Raw genomic sequence first — 25,993 nt, forward strand, 5'->3', positions numbered from 1 at the left:
TTTAAATATTTTGAAATACCAAATTGTAAAAAGTAGTACATTTTTGTTAAAATACAGTATGTGAAAAGACTGTAATCAAATGGTTAATAACATTCCATATTTCAAAATGATTATATGGATTGTGTTATTAATTAGTAATTATGAATAAATAGCAGACTGTTTTTAAAGCAGAGAATATATTCTATATTTTATGTTGGATACCCTGGCTTATGTTATTATGCAATTTCTACCAAATTAGTAACTATAATTATTATATCTTGATAAAACAAGTCTACAGAAAAAAGTTTCATGTATAGTTAACATTACAAACTAATTTGTTTCTTGAAAACTAAATGTTGTTTTCTTTACCTCTTTAAAAGAACTTATTACAAAAGAACCTATCATCAACTTACAATTAGATAAAGCCAAACTGCCATCATTTACTTGGCTGAGATCATAATAGTATGTTTTTAGAATGAGGTTTACTGAAATGTTATCTTGAGGTAATCATATTTATTCTCCTTATTTACACAATATCTATGGTGCTCTACTCATGTCCTTGAAATAGGGAACAGGGACACCACTCTATGAAAAAGTGGCCTCACCGCTAGAGTTCATAAATTTTGTTCAGCTTTGGATGAGTTCAAAGAATTGCCATGTAAGAAAAGCCTTACAGAGGGAATTTATCTGATTATGGCAGTAATAATTACCCAGCTGTTTATTGCAGATAGAGAAATAATTCATGTAGGCAGTAGGCCATGGTTGCAATGACACTCCACATTTAGTAAATATGCAAACTGTTCACTTCTAATTAACCAAGCTAGAGGATGCCCTTATTAAATGCATAAACTAAAAGTGCCTTCCTGACAAGTGATAAATTGTTACAATGCACAAACTCTTGCCACAGAATTATTGGAGTGAACTTGGGGCTTAACTTCATTAAGAGATCTTGTGGGATAGTTAAATGAGGATGGACAGCATAACAAGGCTTACCTGACAGCCAATGATATGTTAGAGCTTAATGGAACAGCACCTTTTCTTCTGTCCTACTTAGCTGTTCAGATTCACAATAGATAAATTGTGAAACTGCAAAGTTAATTTGAGGTTGAATAATAAAAATAAATGAAATAACATGGCAGCTCACTTATGGAAGCTACCTGACAGTTTACCTACTTATTGAATGAACCTACAAAACAGCTTTTATTTGTGGTTCAAATATCTTTCAGATATCAAAAACTGAAAATATGCCATTCTTTAAAATCATTTGTTTAATAAAAATCCTCCTGTGGAATAGCTTTAAAATATCTTTCAAAAAGCAAATGAATGAATTTTATCAAAGAAAACACAAAACAAATTAATCTTAATATTGGCTCTGAGTTTCACTTAACTTTAAGCAAATTAATTATGAAATAGTTCTTTGTTTTTATTTTATGATTAACCTTACATTGAGATAACTATTCATTCTTTATCAAACAGCTATGCTAATATTTGTACACCAGTGAAGAAACAGGCAACGTCTATTTTACAAATTTGTTGTGAAAACTGAATGAGATAACAAAGTGCTTAGCACCACGCTTGGTGTATCATAAGTGCTCAAAATAAAGAGTAAGACCAAAAAAAAAAGCAAAGATGATACGCCATTTAAGGAAACCATAATAATCATAGCCAATATTTATTGAGTGCTTATTGTAGTAATAATGTGTAAATTTCTAAGAAAGACAATAAATATTTGTTCTTTTGCCTATAATCCTTTTCTAAAAGAAGTCCAAATGAAGGAAAAAAAACAAAATATGGGAAAACCCTCCATGAAAACAAGGGAACAGTCACGACCCCCATCATAAACTCACGAGAATAAATGGAAACTGAATGAATGAATATCTGCCAGATTCAATTTAATTTAAAGCCCAAGTACACTGTATCTTCCTTAATCACAAAATCAGAGTAGTACATAGGCAAGTGGAATACTGAACAAATTTAATGGGATTCTAGTAAGAACCCCAGCCAAGAGGATTTATAAAGACTTGGGGATAACAGGGATGCAGGACTGAAGAGAGAATTTGCAGCCAGGCAATTTCCCTTTCTGTTGATAGGAACTTCTGATTGGGTTGACAACTGATGGCAAATTGGGCTGGAGAGAATGAGGAAAAGTAGCCTGAGAGCTGTTGAATAGTCAACTGATGAAACAAAAGCCAGTTTATGAGCAGTAGAACTTCATCCTAATCCCACTTCATGAAATCAATATCCACAGTGACAGGTGGTCAAACAGGACTTGGGAGGATTGTGACAGGAGCACAGCTGCCTATTTCTCCAGTTTATTTTTTAATCCCTCATCAGATAGTTGAATGACTGAACAAGAAAATAAGCCATCAATATCCAGTTTTCTAGCTTAAGCTTTCAACAGAGTACAAGAATTTTTAGACAATTAGAGATTTTGGTAAGGTATAACATTACTTCAACAAAATATATTATTTTGGTTAGGTATAACATTACTCAAACAAAATATATTACAATAATCACTTGGAAAATGAAAGAAAATACATCATTAACAAATAAAATGGAAAAATACAAGATTTTCACAAACAAAATTAACAAATAAAAATAAAGTTTATATTGACAATCACAAAAATTTATTGAGGAACATTTTTTAAATCCTCACATAAATAAGGAGACATTCCTTTACATGAAGACTAAAATTATAAAAATATAACTTTTTCCTACACTACAAGTTTAATTTAAATCTATTTAAAAACATAATTGGGGTCTGGGTGTGGTGGCTCATGCCTATACTCCTAGCACTTTGGGAGGCTGAGATGGCCCTATCATTGGAGGTCAGGAGTTTGAGACCAACCTGGCCAACATGGTGAAATGCTGTTTCTACTAAAAATACAAAAATTATCCAGGTGTGGTTGTGCATGCCTGTGATGCCAGCTATTTAGGAGGCTGGGGCAACAAAATCCCTTGAGCCCGGGAAGCGGAGGTTGCAATGACCTATCTTGCCACTGTTCTCCAGCATGAGCAACAGAGCAAGACTCTTGTCTCCAAAAATTAATTATTGATTAATTAAGTAAGTAAGTAAGTAAAATAAAGACACAATTCGTTATTTTTGAAACGTCAAAATCATTCAAAATTTAGTTGGGTAGAGAATTGTAAAAACAAGTTACAATCTTTTTTGGGAAAGAAAAAGTGGTAGCTATTTCAGCCATGTGATACTACATAGGATTACAAAGAAAGAGAAGAATCACACAGCACAGACTGACAAGAAATATACTTGAAAACATGTGGGGACTTAGTATGTGATAAGATGGCACATACTGTCAGAAATGAAGTAATAATTTAATAAATGCTATTGTAATAACTTGGTCATTAAAAATTTTTAAGCCAAATTTCAAATTTACTCCTTATATTAAATAGATTTCAGAGGAATTCAATATTCAGTGTGACAAAAGTAACTCTAACATATCAAAAGAAAATATGGATGACTATTCTTAAAATCAAACAAAGAAGAAATTATTGGTAAATATAACTGCATAGAGAATTGAAAGGCCAACATGTTTCACAATCTCCACAAACATATTTGCAAGTAAAATGCAAACAGGGAAAGATAATTGCAACACAGATGATAAAAGAATTTGTTTCCTTAAAACATAGGACTTTTTACAAGTCCACAGGAAAAAAAGTAAACTAATTAGGCAAACAGAACAAATATAAACAGAAAAGTCATTACAGAATACAAATGGCTGCTGAAGATATTCAAATTACTAAAATTCAAAACTTCAATTAAAAATTAGAATTGTTCTTTATTAGATTAGATGTTATTAACAAAGGTATAAAGAAACAGGAATTTGTGTGCAGTGTTGGTAGAAGTACAAATTAACATTTTTCTTACGAAAAATTAGACAATGTGTTTTATTTTATTTTTATTTTATTTTTGAGACAGTCTTACTCTGTTGCTCAGGTTAGAGTGCAGTGGTGCAATCTCAGCTCACTGCAACCTCCACCTCTTGGGTTCAGGCAATTCTGCCCCAGTCTCTCGAGTAGCTAGGATTACAGGCATGTGCCACCACGCCCAGCTAATTTTTGTATTTTTAGTAGAGACAAGGTCTCCCCATGCTGACCAGAGGCAGAAAAGAGGTGACACAGGACCTAGTGAGTTAAGGAAGGCCACCAGACCCAAATTAAGTTGAGAGTACTTACATCAAATGCAAGTCTTAGTAACAAATGCCAGCAGAACTCTTAGGGACAAGAATGATCAATCACATAGCAGCAGACACCAGTCACTGTTTCCTACATAGAAATAAAGATTCCCTTTTAAGCCTTAGGGCTTAAGCAGGTAGCATAAGCCTCCTCTACACTTACAGGTCATCTGAGAGAGGATCATGGAGAACTCAAGAAATTATGAAAAAGATAAACTTATTTAATAAATTATTTTACTATACTAAGCCAAAGTAAACTGATACCTAGTTGTTCCCACTTCCATTCCAATGCTAGCAGGAGGGAATGGGGCTGAAGAATACACCAAGGATATTAAAGTTAAACGAATAAAAAGTTGTTATAGTTAATGGTACTTCTGAGTGTGATGCCTTATCTGTAAATATGTCATGACTAAACTCACAATCTGTAGTATATGTTTATTTAGATGAATTTTTTGAATCTAGATATATATGTCTTTCTAGTAATATACACATACACTTATACAGATTCAGTGACTGTCAATAATTCTGACCCAAAATATCTCAGAGAACTCCACAATCCATCAGGTTGCAGCCATATCCTCTTCACTGAAGTCGGAATCTTATCATGAATGTGTGGGGAGAGGATCTTCCATACATTTCCTTTTGTGGATTCTCTTCCTTAGTCCTACAGGTGGTAACTTCTCCCAGTATTTACTATTTCTGTATTCTTTAGAATTATCTCTTATACAAATTATAATGCTGTATGTTTTTTATAAATTATGTGCAAAAGTCTTAGCCTTTTCTTTTCTTTCTTTAGAAAAATATTTGTTTATTTATTTATTTAAAGACAAGGCCTTGCAGTATTGGCCAGGCTGGACTCAAATGATCCTCCCACCTCAGCCTCCTGAGTAGCTAGGACTACAGGCATGCACCACTGTGTGCAGCATTAGCCTTTAGTTATCACTGGTAAGATGACTGTTGCAGCTCATCATATCGTGCATGTTTCAGAAAAAAGAAAAAAAATAGAAGAAAAACTAGCAGATCTCATTGCTCAAAATGACTTCATATTGCCACTTTTAGATGAAAGATGTTTAGAAAACCAATAATAACATGAGCTAAGTTGCAGTGTTGGAATGAACATTGAGTGATCAAATCTATGAAATTTTCCATAGTTCACCTCATTGTAGAGTCAATATTTGTGTCAGTTACCAATTTTTTACCACTCAGTTTCAAATAATTTATTCTTTGCTATACTTGCTGAAACTGGACTTGGACTTAAAACATTTTAACTTTACTAGCTGTACAACATTAGTCTGAAATAAAGGGTTCTGGAGGGATATGTCAACACATGACAAAGAAAAGTGTTACCCCTTCCCTCCCTCAGTTCCAATTGTCTGCTTTCTTTCTTCAATGGCTTGGCTATCAGCTCTATGAAGGAGAATCAGTAGTGCCTAATGGCTAGTGAGTTTTGCTAATACTCCAACAGGTAGGTCCTTGCTTATCAATTCCAGACTGTCAGCACCACCATGGGCAGTTTTTTGCTCATTAGGGTCAGACCACTAGCTGCAAAACAGCTCTCGCCCATGACATCTTGGAGAACCCCACAATCCAGCAGACTGCAGCCAGTCCTCTCCATTGAAGTCTGAATTGCATTACTGATGGGTGGAGAGAGGCTCTTCCAAACTTTTCTGTTCCTTGGGTACTCTCCCATAGGCTTAATGGTGGTAACTTCTCTTAGTATTGACTATATCTGTATTCTCTAGACTTCCCTTTTATTCATTTTAAAATTTATTCCATTTGTATTAGTTAATAAAGCTTCATATTAAATTTTCTCAGCTCAAATTACTGGTGTGGTTTTTGTCTCCTGACGAGTTCCTGACTAATACAATATCCTAACAATCCTCTTTCCTTACTTAAACTTTGTATGAAGTGCTTCATTCCTTTCCCAAAAAAGATGGGACCATTGTTGCATCTGTTACTGAATTTAATTTAAAGTCACATGCAATTCTGTCCATCAGATTTGGGTGTAACTCTTAATTACCTTTCAACTAAATTAAAATACAAATTATTTGCCTATAACACACCAGCACTGAATGCTAGAGAAGAAATGGAATAAGAGTAACCATAACAAAAAGTCCACATTAGGAAAAATAGAAAATGAGAAAGAAATAGTTACTAATACAGAACAAACATGAAATTCTGCTACATAGGTAAAGAGTTCTTGTTAAGAGGTATTTTCTTGGGGAGACGAACAGAATATTCCACATCTGTTATCTTCCATGTTCACATACGAGGTGGCCATTGTAGAGGTTAGAAGACAATATTTATGGAGAATGCATTGCTCTAGTTGCCCACTGGAAACCTACTGGTCCACGTTTAGTTTCACAAGCAAATGACCACAACCAAGTTTTCTAGAATTTATGGTCTTAGATGCTGGCTTCGAAGCTCTGCTGCTGTTTTTCTGTTCGGTTGGTGGTTTTGTTTACCAGCCAGTACTTGCATTCATCTAAAACAACAAATTTGGGTGGCAGGGCAGCAATTCACAATTTTTCTAGATTGGATTTTATTCTTTAAACATAGTAAGATTGACCGATTGTTTCCTCTTCCTCCTCCTCCTCCTCCTCCCACAGGATGCAATTCAAAATTTTTCTAGCTTAAATTTTAATCTTTCAACATAATAAGATCGACTGATTGTAACCTCCTCCTCCGCCACCTCCTCCTTCTCCTCCTCCTCCTCCTCCTCCTCCTCCTCCTCCTCCTCCTCCTCCTCCTCCTCCTCCACTGGGCAGCAAGTCACAATTTTTCTAGCTTGGATTTTATGCTTTCAACATATTAAGATTGGTTGTTTCCTCCTCCTCCTCCTCCTCCTCCCCCCCCCCCCCCCGCCGAGCAGCAATTCACAATTTTTATAGCTTGGATTTTAATCTTTCAACATAATAAGACTGACTAATAGTTTCCACCTCCTCCTCCTCCTCGTCCTCATCCTCCTCCTCCTCCTCCTCCTCCTCTTCCTCCTCCTCCTTAGGGTAGCAATACACAATTTTTCTAGCTTGGATTTTATTCTTTCAACGTAATAATACTGACTGATTGCTTTTTACTCCTCCACCTCCTCCGCTGGGAAGCAATTCACACTTTTTCTAACTTGGATTTTATTCTTGCAGCATAATATTGAATGATTGTTTCCTCCTCCTCCTCCTCCTCCACCTCTTTCTCCTCCTGGCAGCAGTTCACAATTTTTCTAGCTTAAATTTAATTTTTTCAACATAGTAAGATTGACTGATTGTTTCCTTCTCCTCCTCCTCCACCTCCTCCTCCTCCTCCACCTCCTCCTCCTCCTCCACCTCTGAGCAGCAATTCACAATTTTTCTAGCTTGGATTTTATTCTTTCAACATAATAAGATTGACTGCTTCCTCCTCCTCCTCCTCCTCCTCCTCCTCCTCCTCCTCCTCCTCCTCGGGGCAGGAATTCACAATTTCTCTAGCTTGGATTTTATTTTTTTAACATAAGATTGACTGATTTTTTTCCTCCTCCTCCTCCTCCTTCTCCTTCTGCTCCTACGGGCAGAAATTCACAATTTTTCTAGCTTGAATTTTATTCTATCAACATAATAAGATTGAGTGATTGTATCCTCCTCCTCCTCCTCCTCCTCCTCCTCCTCCTCCTCCTCCTCCTCCTCTAGGCTTCAATTGTCAGTTTTTCTAGCTTGGATTTGATTCTTTCAACATAATAAAATTGACGGATTGTTTCCTCCTCCTCCTCCTCCTCCTCCCCCTCCTCCTCCTCCCCCTCCTCCTCCTCCTCTTTCTCCTCCTCCTCCAATGGGCAGCAATTCACAATTTTTCTAGCTTGGATTTTATTCTTTCAACATAATAAAATTGACTGATTGTTTCCTCTTCCTTCTCCGGGTAGTAATTCACAATTTTTCTGGCTTCCATTTTAGTCTTTTAATATAATAAGATTGACTGATTGTTTCCTCCTCCTCCTCCTCCTCTTCCTCCTCCTAATTCTCCTCCTCCTCCGGGCAGCAATTTACAATTTCTCTAGCTTGGATTTTATATTTAAGTATTTACAACTGGGCATAAGTAACTTACCTTGTGACTTAAGTGAAGTATTTACAATTGTTAAGTATTTACTGGGTGTAACTTACTTACCTTGTGACTTAAGTATTTACAATTGTTAAATATTTACTTGACGTAACTTACTTACCTTGTGCCTTAAGTATTGACAATTGTTAAGTATTGACAACTGGGCGTAACTTACTTACCTTGTGACTTAACTATTGACAATTGTTAAGTATTGACAACTGGGTGTAACTTACTTACCTTGTGACTTAAGTATTCCATTATATTTATCTGATGTAAGGAGAATTGTGATTTTATGGTAAAACTTTTTGTTCCCCTTTTTCTCATGGAAATAACTTTTGTGTTTTATGTAAGTAACTCTTCTTGTAACATCTATAAGCAGACCCTGAGCACAATAAAGTTGTTGGTGAAGCATAGCTTCTCAACCCTTCAGACCCCTTCTATTTGTCATCTTTTATCTTCTGTACACCCCCTATCCTGGTTGGGACCCTCTTGCTGGCCAGGAGCCCCCAGAAGACGTGCTGTTCTTCTCAAAGATTGACTAATTGTTTCCTCCTCCTCCTCCTCCTCTTTCTAGCAATTCACAATTTTTGTAGCCTGAATTTTATTCTTTAAACAGAATAACATTGACTGAATGCTTCCTCCTCCTCCTCCTCCTCCTCGAAGCAATTCACAATTTTTCTATCTTGCATTTATGCTTTAAACATAGTAAGATTCACTGATTGTTTCCTCCTCCTCCTCCTCCTCCTCCTCCTCCTCCTCCTCCTCCTCCTCCTCTAGCCAGCAATTCACCATATTTCTAGCTTGGATATAATTATTTCAACATGATAAGATTGACTGAATGTTTCCTCCTCCTTTCCTTCTCCTCCTCCTTCTATGGGCAGCAATTCACAGTTTTTCCAGCTTGGATTTTATTCTTTCAACATAATAAGATTGACAGATTCTTTCCTCCTCCTCCTCCTCCTCTTCCTCCTCCTCCTCATGCTCTGGGCAGCAATTCACAATTTTTTGGCTTAGATTTTATTCTTTCCACATAATAAGATTGACTGATTGTTTACTCCTCCTCCTTTTTCTCCTCCTCCTCTGGGCAGCAATTCACAATTTTTCTAGCTTGGATTTTATTCTTTCAGCATAATATTGACTGATTGTTTCCTCCTCCTCCTCCTCCTCCTCCTCTTCCTCCTCCTCCTCCTCCAGCTCCTTCTCCTCTTCCTCCTCCTCCTCCGCCTCTGGGCAGCAATTCACAATTTTTAAAGGTTGGATTGTTTTCTTTCAAAATAATAAAATTGACTGATTGTTTCCTCCTTCCCCTACTCCTACTCCTCCTCTTCTGCTTCACAATTCAGCAATTCACAATTTTTCCAGCTTGGATTTTATTCTTTCAACATAATCAGATTGACTGTTTTCACCTCCTCCTCATTCTCCTCTTCCTCCTCCTCCTCCTCCTCCTCCTCCTCCTCCTCCTCCTCTTCTTCCTCCTCCTCCTCTTCCTCCTTCTTCTCCTCCTTCTCCTTCTCCTCCTCCTTCGCCTCTGGGCAGCAATTCACAATTTTTGTTGCTTGGATTTTATTCTTTCAACATAATAAAATTGATGAATTTTTTTCCTCCTCCTCCTCCACCTCCCTCTCCTCCTCCTACGCCTACGAGCAGCAATTCACAGTTTTACTAGCTTGTATTTTAATCTTTCAACATAATAAGATTGACCAATTGTTTCTGCCTCCTCCTCCTCCTCCTCCTCCTCCTCCTCCTTTTTCTCATCCACCTCTTCCACCACCCAGCAATTCACAATTTTTCTAGCTTGGATTTTATTTTTTCAACATAATAAGATTGACTGATCTCATCCTCTGGGCAGCAATTCACAATTTTTATACCTTCGATTTTATTCTTTCAATATAATAAGATTGACTGATTGTTTTCTCCTCCTCCTCTTCCTCCTCTTTCTCCGGGTAGTAATTCACAATTTTTCTAGCTTCCATTTTAATCTTTCAACATAATAAGATTTACTGACTGTTTCCTCCTCCTCCTGCTCCTTTTCCTCCTTCACCAGGCAGCAATTTAACATTTTTCTAGCTTGAATTTTACTCTTTCGACATAAGATTAACTAATTCTTTCTTCTTCCTCCTTCTCCTCCTCCTCCTCCTCCTCCTCCTCCTCCTCCTCCTCCTCCTCCAAGCAGCAATTCACAATTTCTCTAGCTTGTATTTTATTTTTAAGTATTTACAACTGGTCATAAGTTACTTACCTTGTGACTTAACTGAAGTATTTACAATTGTTAAGTATTTACTGGATGTAACTTACTTTCCTTGTGACTTAAGTATTTACAATTGTCAAGTATTTACTGGGCATAACTTACTTACCTTGTGACTTAAGTATTTACAATTGTAAGTATTTAAAACTGGGCATAACTTACTTCCCTTCTGACTTAAGTATTCCCTTATATTTATCTAATGTAAGGAGACATGTGATTTTATGGTAAAACTTTTTGTTACCCTTTATCTCATGGAAATACCTTTTGTGTTTTATGTAAACAACTCTACTTGTAACATGTACAAGCAGATCCTGAGTGCAATAAAGTTGTTGGCGAAGCATAGCTTCTAAACCCTGCAGACTCTTTCTGTCTGTCATCTTTTATCTTCCACACACCCCCTATCCAGGTTGGGACCCTCTTGCTGGACAGGAGCCCCCAGCAGATGTGCTACACTTCTCAAAGATTGTTTCCTTCTCTTCCTCCTCCTTCTAGCAATTCACAATTTTTGTAGCCTGGATTTTATTCTTTAAACATAATAACATTGACTGACTGTTTCCTCCTCCTCCTCCTCCTCACAGCAATTCACAATTTTTTTATCTTGCATTTATGCTTTAAACATAATAAGATTTACTGATTGTTTCCTCCTCCTCCTCCTCCTTCTCCTCCTCCTCCTTTTCCTCCAGCCAGCAATTCACAATATTTCTAGCTTAGATATAATTCTTTCAACATGATAAGATTGACTGATTGTTTCCTCCTCTTTCTCCTCCTTCTCCTCCTGCTCTGGGCAGCAATTAACAATTTTCCTAGCTTGGATTTTATTCTTTTAACAAAATACAATTGACTGATTCTTTCCTCCTGCTCCTTCTCCAGGCATCAAATCACAGTTTTTCTTGCTTGGATTTTATTCTTTCAACAAAATAAGATTTACTGATTCTTTCCTCCTCCTCTTCCTCCTCCTTCTCTTCCTCCTCCTCCTCCTCCTTTTCCTCCTCCACTGGGCAGGAATTCACAATTTTTCTAGCTTTGATTTTATTCTTTCAACCTAATAAAATTGACTGATTGTCTCCTCCTCCTCCTCCTCCTCCTCCTCCTCCTCCTCCTCCTCCTCCTCCTCCTCCTCTTCTTCTTCCTTCTCCTTCTCCTACTCCTTTTCCTCCTCCACTGGGCAGGAATTTGCAATTTGTCTAGCTTTCATTTTATGCTTTCAACCTAATAAGATTGAGTGATTGTTTTCTCTTTTCCTCCTCCTCCATCCTCTCCTCCTCCTCCTCTTGGCAGCAATTCACAATTTTTCTAGCTCGGAATTTATTCTTTCAACATGATAAGATTGACTGATTGTTTTCTCCTCCTCCTCCAGGCAGCAATTCACAATTTATTTAGCTTGGATTTTATTCTTTCACCATAAGATTGACTGATTGTTTCCTCCTCCTTTTCCTTCTCCTCCTCCTCCTGCTCTGCAAAGCAATTCACAATCTTTTTGGCTTAGATTTTATTCTTTCAACTTAATAAGATTGACTGATTGTTTTTTCCTCCTCCTTTTTCACCTCCTCCTCCTTTTACTTCTTGTTTTCCTCCATGGCCTATGGGCAGCAATTAACAGTTTTATAGCTTGGATTGTATTCTTTCAACATAATAATATTGACTGATTGTTTTCTCCTTCTCCTCGTCCTCTTCCTCCTCCAGACAGAAATTTATAATTTTTCTAGCTTGGAATTTATTCTCTCAACATAATCAGATTGAGTGATTGTTTTCTCCTCCTCCTCCTTCTCCTCCTCCTCCTCCTCCTCCTCCTCCTCCTTTACTAGGTAGAAATTCACAATTTTTCCAGCTTGTATATTTTGCTTTCAACATAATAAGATTGACTGATTGTTTCCTCCTCCTCTTCCTCCTTTTCCTCCTCCTCCTCCAGGAAGTGATTCACAATTTATATAGCTTGGATTTGATTCTTTCACCATAATAAGATTGACTGACTGTTTTCTCCTCCTTTTCCTCCTCCTCCTCCTCCTGCTCTGGGCAGCAATTCACAATTTTTTTGGCTTAGATTTTATTCTTTCAACTTAATAAGACTGACTTTTTTCCTGCTCCTCCTCCACCACCTTTTTTTTACTGCTTGTCCTCTTCCTCCTCTAGACAGAAATTCACAATTTTCTAGCTTGGAATTTATTCTCTCAACATAATCAGATTGAGTGATTGTTTCCTCCTCCTCCTCCTCCTTTTCCTCCTCCTCATTCGGGAAGCAATACAAAATTCTCCTAGCTTGGATTTTAATCTTTCAACATGATAAGATTAACTGATTGTTTTCTCCTACTACTACTTCTCCTCCTCCTCTACTGGGCAGCAATTCACAATTTTTTTGTTTAAATTTTATGCTTTCAAAATAATAAAATTGAGCGATTGTTTCCTTCTCCTGCTTCTCCTCCTCCTTCTCCTTCTCCTCCTAAAATATGCAGCAATTCACAATTTATATAGCTTGATTTTATTCTTAAAACACAATCAGATTGACTGATTGTTTCCTCTTCCTCCTTTTCCTCCTCTTCCTCCTCCTCCTCCTCCTACGGACATCAACTCACAACTTCTCTAGCTTGGAATTTATTCTTTCAACATGATAAGACTGACTGATTGTTTTCTCCTCCTCCTTCTCCTTTTCCTCCTCCTCCTTCTCTTACTTCTCCTTCTCCGAGAAGCAATTCACAATTTTTCTAGTTTGGATTTTATGCTTTCAACATAATAAGATTGAGTGATTGTTTCCTTCTCCTCCCCCTCCACGTGCTCCTTCACCTCCTCTTCCTCCTCCTCCTTCTCCTCCTCCTCGTCCTTCAATACACAGCAATTCAGAATTTTTCTAGCTTGGAATTTATTCTTTCAACATGATAAAATTGACTGATTGTTTTCTCCTCCTCCTCCTCCTCCTCCTCCTCCTCCTCTTCATCCACAGGGCAGCAATTCAAAATTTTTCTAGCTTGAAATTAATTCTTTCAACATAATAAAATTGACTGATTCCTTTCTCCTCCTTCTCTTCCTCCGCCTCCTCCTCCTCCTCCTCCTAAACTAAAAAGCAATTCACAGTTTTTAAAGTTTGATTTTATTCTTTCAACATAATAAGATTCACTGATTCTTTCTTCCTCCTCCACCACCACCTCCTCCTCCTCCTCCTCGTCCTCCTTTTCCACTGGGTAGAAATTCACAATATTTCTAGCTTGTACTTTATGCTTTCAACATAATAAGATTCACTGATTCTTTTCTCTTCCTCCTCCTCCTCCTCCTCCTCCTCCCCCTCCTCCTCCTACTCCTCCTCCACTGGGCTGCAAATCAGTTTTTTCCGTTGGACTTTATTCTTCCAACTTAATAAGATTCACTGATTCAAACTTCCTCCTCCTCCTCCACCACCACCTACTCCTCCTCCTCTTCCTCCACAGGGCAGCAATTCACAATTTTTCTAGCTTGTATTTTATGCTTTCAGCATAAGATTGACTGAGTCTTTCCTTTTCCTCCTCCTCCTCCTCCTTTTCGTCCTCCACCAAAGCCTCCTCCTCCTCCTAAACTGGGCAGCAATTGTCAGTTTCACTAGTTGGATTTTATTCTTCCAACATAATAAAATACACTAATTGTTTCTTCCTCCTCCTCCTCCTCTTCCACTGGGCAGCAATTCACAATTTTTCTAGCTTGCATTTTATGCTTTCAGCATAATAAGATTGACTGATTCTATCCTCCTCCTCCTCCTCCTCCTCATCCTCATCCTCATCCTCCTTCACTTGGCAGCAATTCACAGTTATTCTAGTTGGATTTTATTCTTCCAACATAAGATTCACTGATTGTTCTTCCTCCTCCTCCTCCTCCACTACCTCCTCCTTCTCCTCCTTTTCCTCCTCCTCCACTGGTTAGAAATTCACAACATTTCTAGCTTGTATTTATTGCTTTCAACATAATAAGATTGACTGATTCTTTGATCCTCCTACTCCTCTTCCTTTTGTTTCTCCTCTGGGCAGCAGTTCACAGTTTTTCTAGCTTGAATTTTATTCTTCTAACATAATAAGATTCACTAATTCTTTCTTCCTCCTCCTTTTTTCGACCTCCTCCTCCTTGTCCTTCTCCTCCTCTTCCGGGTGCCAATTTACAATATTTGTAGCTTGGATATTATTCTTTCAACACCATAAGTTTGATGGATATTTTCTTTCTTTTCCTCTTTGTCCTTCTCCTCCTCCTCTTATTCCTCCTCCACCTCTTTCTCCTTCTCCTCCTCTGGGAAGCATTTCACAATTTCTCTAGCTTAGACTCTATTCTTAAGTATTTACAACTGGGCATAAATAACTTACCTTCTGACTTAACTAAAGTATTTACAATAGTTAAGTATTTACTGGGTGTAACGTACTTACCTTGTGACTTAAGTATTTACAATTGTTAAGTATTTACAACTGGGTGTAACTTACCTTGTGACTTACGTATTCCATTATATTTTTCTGATGTAAGGAGACTTGTGATTTCATAGTAAAACTTTCTGTTCCCCTTTACCTCATGGAAATACCTGTTATGTTTTATGTAAGCAACTATTCTTATAACATCTACAAGCAGACACTGAGCACAATAAAGTTGTTGGCGAAGCATAGGTTCACAACACTGCAGACTCCTCCCGTCTGTCATCTTTTATCTTCCGCACACGCCCTATCCAGGTTGGGAACCTCTTGCTGGCCAAGAGCCCCCAGCAGACGTGCTACTCTTCTCAAAGATTGACTGACTCTTTCCTCCTCGTTCTCCTCCTCCTCCTCCTTTACTGGGCAGAAATTCACAGTTTTTCCGGCTTGTATTTTTTGCTTTCAACATAATAGCATTGACTGGTTCCTTTGTCCTCCTCGTCCTCCTCCTCGTCCTCCTCCTCGTCCTCCTCCTCCTCCTCCTCCTCCTTCACTGGGCAGCAATTCAAAATTTTTCTAGCTTGAAATTAATGCTTTCAACATAATAAGATTGACTGATTATTTTCTCCTCCTCCTCCTCCTCCTCCGCCTCCTCCTCCTCCTAAACTGGGCAGCAATTCACAGTTTTTAAATTTGGATTTTATTCTCTCAACATAATAACATTCACTGATTCTTTCTTCCTTCTCCTCCTCCACCACCTCCTCCTCCTTCTCCTCCTCTTCCTCCTCATCCTCCTTTTCCACTGGGTAGAAATTCACAATATTTCTAGCTTGTACTTTATGCTTTCAACATAATAAGATTGACTGATTCTTTCCTCCTTTTCCTCCTCCTTCTCCTCCGCCTCCTTCTCCACCTTTTCATCCGCTTCCACTGGGCAGCAATTCGCAGTTTTCCTAGACGGATTTCATTCTTCCCACAAAAGATTCACTGATCGTTTCTTCCTCCTCCTCCTCCACCACCTCCTCCTTCTCCTCGTCCTCCTTTTCCACTGGGTAGAAATTCAAAATATTTCTAGCTTGTACTTTATGTTTTCAACATAATAAGATTTACTGATTCTTTCCTCCTCCTCCTCCTCCTCCTCCGCCTCCTCCTCCTCCTCCACTGGGCAGCAAATCACAGTTTTTTCAGTTGGACTTTATTCTTCCAACTTAATTAGATTCACTGATTCTTTCCTCCTCCTCCTACTACACCACCTCCTCCTCCTCCTCCTTAACTGAATAGCAATTCACAATTTTTCTAGCTTGTATTTTATGCTTTCAGCATAAGATTGACTGAGTTTCCTTTTCCTCCTCTTCTTCCTCCTCCTCCTCCTCCTGCTCCTCCTCCTCCTCCTCCTCCGCTGCCTCCGCCGCCCCGGCCTCCTACTCCTCCTAAACTGGAAAGCAATTTGCAGTTTTTCTAGTTGGATTTTATTCTTCCAGCATAATAAAATTCACTGATTGTTTCTTCCTCCTCCTCCCCCTCCACTACCTCCTCTTCCTCCTCCTATTCCACAGGGTAGCAATTCACAATTTTTCTAGCTTGTATTTTATGCTTTCAGCATAATAAGATTGACTGACTCTTTCCTCCTCCTCCTCCTCCTCCTCCTCCTCCTCCTCCTCCTCCTCCTCCTCCTCCTCCGGCTCCACCTCCTCATCTTCCTCCACTGGGCAGCAATTCGCAGTTTTTCTTGTTGGATTTGATTCTTCCAACATAAGATTCACTGATTGTTGCTTCCTCCTCCTCCTGCACCAACTCCTCCTCTTGCTACATTTCCTCCTCCTCCTCCTCCTCGTTTAAAAATTCACAACTTTTCAAGCTTGTATTTATTGCTTTCAACATAATAAGATTGACCAGTTCCTTTTCCCTCCTCCTTCTCCTCCTCCTCTTATTCCTCCTCCTCCTCTCCTCCACTGGGCAGCAATTCAAAATTTTTCTTGCTTGAAATTAATGCTTTCAACATAACAAGATTCAATGATTCTTTCTTCCTCCTCCTTTTTTTATAGCTCCTCCTCCATGCGCTTTTCCTCCTCTTCCAGGCAGCAATTTACAATATTTGTAGATTGGATATCATTCGTTCAACACAGTAAGTTTGATGGATTTTTTCTATCAGTTCCTCTTTGTCCTTCTTCTCCTCCTCCTCCTCTTCTTCCTCCTCCACCTCCTCCTCCTCTTTATTCTTCTCCTCCTCTTGGCAGTATTTCACAATTTCTCTAGCTTGGATTCTATTCTTAAGTATTTACACCTGGGACTAAGTAACTTACCTTGTGACTTAATTCAAGTATTTACAATTGTTAAGTATTTACTGGGTGTAACGTACTTACCCTGTGACTTAAGTATTTACAATTGTTAAGTATTTACTGGGCATAATTTACTTACCTTGTGACTTAAGTATTTACAATTGTTAAGTATTTACAACTGGGTGTCACTTACCTTGTGACTTACCTATTCCATTATAATTTTCTGATGTAAGGAGACTTGTGATTTCATGGTAAAACTTTCTGTTCCCCTTTATCTCATGGAAATACCTGTTGTGATTTATGTAAGCAACTCTTCTTGTAACATCTACAAGCAGACACTGAGCGCAATAAAGGTGTTGGCGAAGCATAGGTTCTCAACTCTGCAGACTCCTCCTGTATGTCATCTTTTATCTTCCACACACCCCCTATCCAGGTTGGGACCCTCTTGCTGGCCAAGAGCCCCCAGCAGACGTGCTACTCTTCTCAAAGATTGACTCTTTCCTCCGCTTCCTCCTCCTTCTGGTAATTCAAAATTATTGTAGCCTGGATTTTATTCTTTAAACATAAAAACATTGACTGACTGTTTCCTCCTCCTCCTCCTTTTTCTCCATCTTCTCCCCCTCGCAGCAATTCACAATTTGTCTATTTTGCATTTAGGCTTTAAACATAATAAAATTCACTGTTTGTTTCCTCGTCCTCCTCCTCCTTCTTCTGTTCTTTCTCCTCCTCCTCCTCCTCATTCAGCCAGCAATTCACAATATTTCTAGCTAGGATATAATTCTTTCAACATGATAAGGGTCACTGATTCTTTCTTTCACCTCCTCCTCCTCCACCACCACCTCCTGCTCCGCCTCCTCCTCCACTGGGTAGCAATTCACAATTTTAGCTTGTATTTTATGCTTTCAGCATAATAAGTTTGACTGAGTCTTTCCATTTTCTTCTCCTCCTCCTCCACCTTTTCCTCCTCCTCCTCCTCCTCCTCCTCTTCCTCCTCCTCTTCCTCCTCCACTGGGCAGTAATTCAAAAATGTTCTAGCTTGAAATTAATGCTTTCAACATAATAAGATTGACTGATCCTTTTCTCCTCCTCCTCCTCCTCCTAAACTGGGCAGCAATTCACAGTTTTTAAAGTTGGATTTTATTCTTTCAACATAATAAGATTCACTGATTCTTTCTTCCTCCTTCTCCTCCACCACCACCACCTCCTCCTCCTTCTCCTCCTCGTCCTCCTTTTCAACTGGGTAGAAATTCCAAATATTTCTAGCTTGTACTTTATGCTTTCAACATAATAAGATTCACTAATTCTTTCTTCCTCCTCCTCCTCCTCCTCCTCCTCCTCCTCCTCCTCCTCCTCCTCCTCCTCCTCCTCCTCCCCTGGGCAGCAAATCACAGTTTTTTCAGTTGGACATTATTCTTCCAACTTAATAAGAGTCACTGATTCTTTTTTCCTCCTCCTCCTCCTCCACCACCACTTCCTCCTCCACCTCCTCCTCCACTGGGTAGCAATTCACAATTTTTCTAGCTTGTATTTTATGCTTTCAGCAAAAGATTGAAGGAGTCTTTCCATTTCCTCCCCCTTCTCCTCCTCCTCCTCCTCCGCTGCCGCCTCCTCCTCCTCCTTCTTAACTGGAAAGCAATTTTCAGTTTTTCTAGTTGGATTTTATTCTTCCAACATAATAAGATTCACTGATTGTTTCTTCCTCCTCCTCCTCCTCCACCACCTCCTCCTCCACCACCTCCTCCTCCTCCTCTTCCACTGGGTAGCAATTCACAATTTTTACAGCTCGTATTTTATGCTTACAGCATAATAAGATTGACTGATTCTTTCCTCTTTCTCTTCCTCCTCCTCCTCCTTCTCCACCTCCTCATCCTCCTCCACTGGCCAGCAATACGCAGGTTTTCTAGTTGGATTTTATTCTTCCAATGTAGGATTCACTGAATGTTTCGTCCTCCACCTCCTCCACCACCTCCTCCTCCTCCCTTTCCACTGCTTAGAAATTCACAACTTTTCTTGCTTGTATTTATTGCTTTAAACATTATAAGATTGACTGGTTCTTACTTTTTCCTCCTGCTCCTCCTCCTCCTCCTCCTCCTCCTCTTCCTCCTCCTCCTCCTCTCCTCCTTCTCCTCTCCTTCTCCTCTTCCTCCACTGGGAAGCAATTTGCAGTTTTTCTAGTTGGATTTATTCTTCCAGCATAAAAAGATTCACTGATGGTTTTTTTCTCCTACTCCTTTACCACCTCCTCCTGCTCCTCTTCCACTGGGTACCAATTCACAATTTTTCTAGCTTCTATTTTATGCTTTCAGCATGATAGGATTGACTGAATTTTCCTCCTTCTCCTCCTCCTCCTCCTCCTCCTCCACCTCCTCATCCTCCTCCACTGGGCAGCAATTGGCAGGTTTTCTATTTGGATTTTATTCTTCCAACATAAGATTCACTGATTGTTTCTTCCTCCTCCTCCTCCTCCACCACCTCCTCCTCCTGGTCCTCCTCGTCCTCCTCCTTCTCCTCCTCCTCTGGTTAGAAATTCACAACTTTTCTTGCTTGTATTTATTGCTTTCAACATGATAAAATTGACTGGTTCTTATTTCCTTCTCCTTTTCCTCCTCTTCTTCCTCCTCCTCCTCCTCTACTGGGAAGCAATTCAACATTTTTCTAGCTTGAAATTAACGCTTTCAACATAAGATTCACTGATTCTTTCTACCTCATCCTATTTTCGACCTCCTCCTCCTTGTACTTTTCCTCCTCTTCCGGCCAGCAATTTACAATATTTGTAGCTTGGATATTATTCGTTCTACACAATAAGTTTGATGGATTTTTTCTTTCTTTTCCTCTTTGTCCTTCTCCTCCTCCTCCTCCTATTCTTCCTCCTCCACCTCCTCCTCCTCTTTCTTCTTCTCCTCCTCTTGGCAGTATTTCACAATTTCTCTAGCTTGGATTCTATTCTTAAGTATTTACAACTGGGAATAAGTAACTTACCTTGTGACTTAACTCAAGTATTTACAATTGTTAAGTATTTACTGGGCATAATTTACTTACCTTGTGACTTAAGTATTTATAATTGTTAAGTATTTACAACTGGGTGTAACTTACCTTGTGACTTACGTATTCCATTATATTTTTCTGATGTAAGGAGACTTGTGATTTCATGGTAAAACTTTCTGTTCCCCTTTATCTCATGGAAATACCTGTTGTGTTTTATGTAAGCAACATCTTCTTGTAACATCTACAAGCAGACACTGAGCGCAATAAAGGTGTTGGCGAAGCATAGGTTCTCAACCCTGCAGACTCCTCCTGTCATCTTTTATCTTCCGCACACCCCCTATCCAGGTTGGGACCCTCTTGCTGGCCAAGAGCCCCCAGCAGACGTGCTACTCTTCTCAAAGATTGACTGACTCTTTCCTCCGCTTCCTCCTCCTTCTGGCAATTCAAAATCATTGTAGCCTGGATTTTATTCTTTAAAGATAATAACATTGACTGACTGTTTCCTCCTCCTCCTCCTTTTTCTCCATCTTCTCCCCCTTGCAGCAATTCACAATTTGTCTATTTTGCATTTAGGCTTTAAACATAATAAAATTCACTATTTGTTTCCTCTTCCTCCTCCTCCTCCTTCTTTTGTTCTTTCTTCTCCTCCTCTTCCTTATTCAGCCAGCAATTCACAATATTTCTAGCTTGGATATAATTCTTTCAACATGATAAGATTGACTGATTGTTTCCTCCTCTTCCTCCTCCGCCTCCTCTTTTACTGGGCAGCAATTCACAGTTTCTCCAGCTTGTATTTTTTGCTTTCAACATAATGTTTAATTGGTTCCTTTGTCCTCCTCCTCCTTTTCCTCCTCCTACTCCTCCTCCTCCTCCTCCGCCTCCTCCTCCTCCACCACTGGGCAGCAATTCAAACTTTTTCTCGCTTGAAATTAATGCTTTCAACATAATAAGATTGACTGATTCTTTTCTCCTCCTCCTCCTCCGCCTACTTCTCCTCCTAAACTGGGCAGCAATGCACAGTTTTTATAGTTGGAATTTATTCTTTCAACATGATAAGATTCATTGATTCTTTTTTCCTCCTTCTCCTCCACCACATCTTCCTCCTCCTCCTCCTTCTCCTCCTCGTCCTCCTTTTCCACTGGGTAGAAATTCACAATATTTCTAGCTTGTACTTTATGCTTTCAACAAAATAAGATTCACTGATTCTTTCCTCCTTCTCTTCCTTTTCTTCCTCCTCTTCCTCCTCCTCCTCCTCCTCCTCCTGCTCTTCCACTGGGTAGCAAATCAGTTTTTTCAGTTGGACTTTATTCTTCCAACTTAATAAGAGTCACTGATTCTTTCTTCCTCCTCCTCCTCCTCCACCACCACCTCCTCCTCCGCCTCCTCCTCCACTGGGTAGCAATTCACAATTTTAGCTTGTATTTTATGCTTTCAGCATAATAAAATTGACTAAGTCTTTCCATTTCCTTCTCTTCCTCCTCCTCCTCCTCCTCCTCTTCCTCCTCCTCCTCCTCCTCCTCTTCCTCCTCCTCCACTGGGCAGGAATTCAAAATTGTTCTAGCTTGAAATTAATGCTTTCAACATCATAAGATTGACTGATTCTTTTCTCTTCCTCCTCCTCCTCCTCCTCCCGAACTGGGCAGCAATTCACAGTTTTTAAGGTTGGATTTTATTCTTTCAACATAATAAGATTCACTGATCCTTTCTTCCTCCTTCTCCTCCACCACCACCACCTCCTACTCCTCCACCTTGTCCTCCTTTTAAACTGGGTAGAAATTAAAAATATTTCTAGCTTGTAATTTATGTTTTCAACATAATAAGATTCACTGATTCTTTCCTCCTCCGTCTCCTCCTCCTCCTCCTCCTCCTCCTCCTCCTTCTCCTCCTCCCGCACTGGGCAGCAAATCACAGTTTTTTCAGTTGGACATTATTCTTCCAACTTAATAAGAGTCACTGATTCTTTCTTCCTACTCCTCCTCCTCCACCACCACTTCCTCCTCTGCCTCCTCCTCCACTGGGTAGCAATTCACAAATTTTCTAGCTTGTATTTTATGCTTTCAGCATAAGATTAATGGAGTCTTTCCATTTCCTCCTCCTTCTCCTCCTCCTCCTCCGCTGCCGCCTCCTCCTCCTCCTTCTTAACTGGAAAGCAATTTTCAGTTTTTCTAGTTGGATTTTATTCTTCCAACATAATAAGATTCACTGTTTCTTCCTCCTCCTCCTCCACCACCTCCTCCTCCTCCTCTTCCACTTGGTAGCAATTCACAATTTTTACAGCTTGTATTTTATGCTTTTAGCATAATAAGATTGACTGATTCTTTCCTCTTTCTCTTCCTCCTCCTCCTCCTCCTCCACCTCCTCATCCTCCTCCACTGGCCAGCAATTCGCAGGTTTTCTAGTTGGATTTTATTTTCTCTACATAAGATTCACTGATTGTTTCTTCCTCCTCCTACTCCACCACCACCTCCTCCTCCTCCTCCTCCTTTTCCACTGGTTAGAAATTCACAACTTTTCTTTCTTGTATTTATTGCTTTAAACATTATAAGATTGACTGGTTTCTTATTTCCTCCTCCTCCTCCTCCTCCTCCTCCTCCTCCTCCTCCTCCTCCTCCTCCTCCTCCTCCTCCTCCACTGGGAAGCAATTTGCAGTTTTTCTAGTGAGATTTTATTCTTCCAACATAATAAGATTCACTGATTGTTTTTTCCTCCTCCTCCTTTACCACCTCCTCATGCTCCTCTTCCACTGGGTACCAATTCACAATTTTTTTAGCTTCTATTTTATGCTTTCAGCATAATAAGATTGACTGATTCTTTCCTCCATCTTCTCCTCCTCCTCCACCTCCTCATCCTCCTCCACTGGGCAGCAATTGGCAGGTTTTCTATTTGGATTTTATTCTTTTAACATAAGATTCACTGATTGTTTCGTCCTCCTCCTCCTCCACCACTTCCTCCTCCTCCACCAATTCCTCCTCCTCGTCCTCCTCCTCCTCCTCCTCTGGTTAGAAATCCAAAACTTTCCTTGCTTTTATTTATTGCTTTCAACATGATAAAATTCACTGGTTCTTATTTCCTTCTCCTTCTTTTCCTCCTCTTCCTCCTCCTCCTCCTCCTCAACTGGGCAGCAATTCAACATTTCTCTAGCTTGGATTCTATTCTTAAGTATTCACAACTGGGAATAAGTAACTTACCTTGTGACTTAACTCAAGTATTTACAATTGTTAAGTATTTACTGGGTGCAACGTACTTACCTTGTGACTTAAGTATTTACAATTGTTAAGTATTTACTGGGCGTAACTTACCTTGTGAATTAAGTATTTATAATTATTAAGTATTTACAACTGGGTGTCACTTACCTTGTGACTTACGTATTCCATTATATTTTTCTGATGTAAGGAGACTTGTAATTTCATGGTAAAACTTTCTGTTCCCCTTTATCTCATGGAAATACCTGTTGTGTTTTATGTAAGCAACTCTTCTTGTAACATCTACAAGCAGACACTGAGCACAATAAAGTTGTTGGCGAAGCATAGGTTCTCAACCCTGCAGACTCCTCCTGTCTGTCATCTTTTATCTTCCACACACCCCCTATCCAGGTTGGGACCCTCTTGCTGGCCAAGAGCCCCCAGCAGACGTGCTACTCTTCTCAAAGATTGACTGACTCTTTCCTCCGCTTCCTCCTCCTTCTGGTAATTCAAAATTATTGTAGCCTGGATTTTATTCTTTAAACATAATAACATTGACTGACTGTTTCCTCCCCCTCGCAGCAATTCACAATTTGTCTATTTTGCATTTAGGCTTTAAACATAATAAAATTCACTGTTTCCTCGTCCTCCTCCTCCTTCTTCTTTTCTTCTTTCTCCTCCTCCTCCTCCTCCTCATTCAGCCAGCAATTCACAATATTTCTAGCTAGGATATAATTCTTTCAACATGATAAGGGTCACTGATTCTTTCTTCCACCTCCTCCTCCTCCACCACCACCTCCTCCTCCGCCTCCTCCTCTACTGGGTAGCAATTCACAATTTTAGCTTGTATTTTATGCTTTCAGCATAATAAGTTTGACTGAGTCTTTCCATTTTCTTCTCCTCCTCCTCCACCTTTTCCTCCTCCTCCTCCTCCTCCTCCTCCTCTTCCTCCTCCTCTTCCTCCTCCACTGGGCAGTAATTCAAAAATGTTCTAGCTTGAAATTAATGCTTTCAACATAATAAGATTGACTGATCCTTTTCTCCTCCTCCTCCTCCTCCTCCTAAACTGGGCAGCAATTCAGTTTTTAAAGTTGGATTTTATTCTTTCAACATAATAAGATTCACTGATTCTTTCTTCCTCCTTCTCCTCCACCACCACCACCTCCTCCTCCTTCTCCTCCTCGTCCTCCTTTTCAACTGGGTAGAAATTCCAAATATTTCTAGCTTGTACTTTATGCTTTCAACATAATAAGATTCACTGATTCTTTCCTCCTCCTCCTCCTCCTCCTCCTCCTCCTCCTCCTCCTCCTCCTCCTCCTCCTCCTCCTCCCCTGGGCAGCAAATCACAGTTTTTTCAGTTGGACATTATTCTTCCAACTTAATAAGAGTCACTGATTTTTTTTTCCTCCTCCTCCTCCTCCACCACCACTTCCTCCTCCTCCTCCTCCCCTGGGCAGCAAATCACAGTTTTTTCAGTTGGACATTATTCTTCCAACTTAATAAGAGTCACTGATTTTTTTTTCCTCCTCCTCCTCCTCCTCCACCACCACTTCCTCCTCCGCCTCCTCCTCCACTGGGTAGCAATTCACAATTTTTCTAGCTTGTATTTTATGCTTTCGGCATAAGATTGAAGGAGTCTTTCCATTTCCTCCACCTTCTCCTACTCCTCCTCCTCCGCTGCCGCCTCCTCCTCCTCCTTCTTAACTGGAAAGCAATTTTCAGTTTTTCTAGTTAAATTTTATTCTTCCAACATAATAAGATTCACTGATTGTTTCTTCCTCCTCCTCCTCCTCCTCCTCCACCACCTCCTCCTCCTCCTCTTCCACTGGGTAGCAATTCACAATTTTTACAGCTCGTATTTTATGCTTTCAGCATAATAAGATTGACTGATTCTTTCCTCTTTCTCTTCCTCCTCCTCCTCCTTCTCCACCTCCTCATCCTCCTCCACTGGCCAGCAATTCGCAGGTTTTCTAGTTGGATTTTATTCTTCCAATGTAGGATTCACTGAATGTTTCGTCCTCCTGCTCCTCCTCCACCTCCTCCTCCTCCTCCTCCTTTCCACTGCTTAGAAATTCACAACTTTTCTTGCTTGTATTTATTGCTTTAAACATTATAAGATTGACTGGTTCTTATTTTCTCATTCTCCTCCTCCTCCTCCTCCTCCTCCTCCTCCTCCTCCTCCTCCTCCTCCTCTCCTCCTTCTCCTCTCCTTCTCCTCCTCCTCCACTGGGAAGCAATTTGCAGTTTTCTAGTTGGATTTTATTCTTCCAACATAATAAGATTCACTGATTGTTTTTTTCTCCTCCTCCTTTACCACCTCCTCCTGCTCCTCTTCCACTGGGTACCAATTCACAATTTTTCTAGCTTCTATTTTATGCTTTCAGCATGATAAGTTTGACTGATTCTTTCCTCCTTCTCCTCCTTTTCCTCCTCCTCCACCTCCTCATCCTCCTCCACTGAACAGTAATTGGCAGGTTTTCTATTTGGATTTTATTCTTCCAACATAATATTCACTGATTGTTTCTTCCTCGTCCTCCTCCACCACCTCCTCCTCCTCGTCCTCCTCATCCTCCTCCTTCTCCCCCTCCTCTGGTTAGAAATTCACAACTTTTCTTGCTTGTATTTATTGCTTTCAACATGATAAAATTGACTGGTTCTTATTTCCTTCTCCTTCTTTTCCTCCTCTTCCTCCTCCTCTTCCTCCTCTACTGGGCAG

The 25,993-nt window shown here is 39.7% G+C and overlaps 1 protein-coding gene across 2 annotated transcripts in view; it reads right to left on the minus strand.

Annotated features, from left to right (window-relative positions):
• Window positions 1-1,854: 1,854 nt before the first annotated feature.
• Window positions 1,855-25,993, minus strand: part of LOC118148367 (spermatogenesis-associated protein 17-like) — a 75,308-nt gene continuing 51,169 nt past the window's right edge. For both annotated transcript variants that reach the window (XR_008477064.2, XM_054246441.2), the window contains one exon: window positions 1,855-6,657. Coding sequence is in view for 1 of the 2 variants with exons in the window: in XM_054246441.2 (XP_054102416.1) it covers window positions 6,634-6,657 (24 nt within the window). In the remaining variant the exon portion in view is untranslated. The remainder of the gene's footprint in view (window positions 6,658-25,993) is intronic.

This window comes from Callithrix jacchus, chromosome 16 (assembly GCF_049354715.1).
Source record: "Callithrix jacchus isolate 240 chromosome 16, calJac240_pri, whole genome shotgun sequence".
Taxonomy (NCBI): domain Eukaryota; kingdom Metazoa; phylum Chordata; class Mammalia; order Primates; family Cebidae; genus Callithrix; species Callithrix jacchus.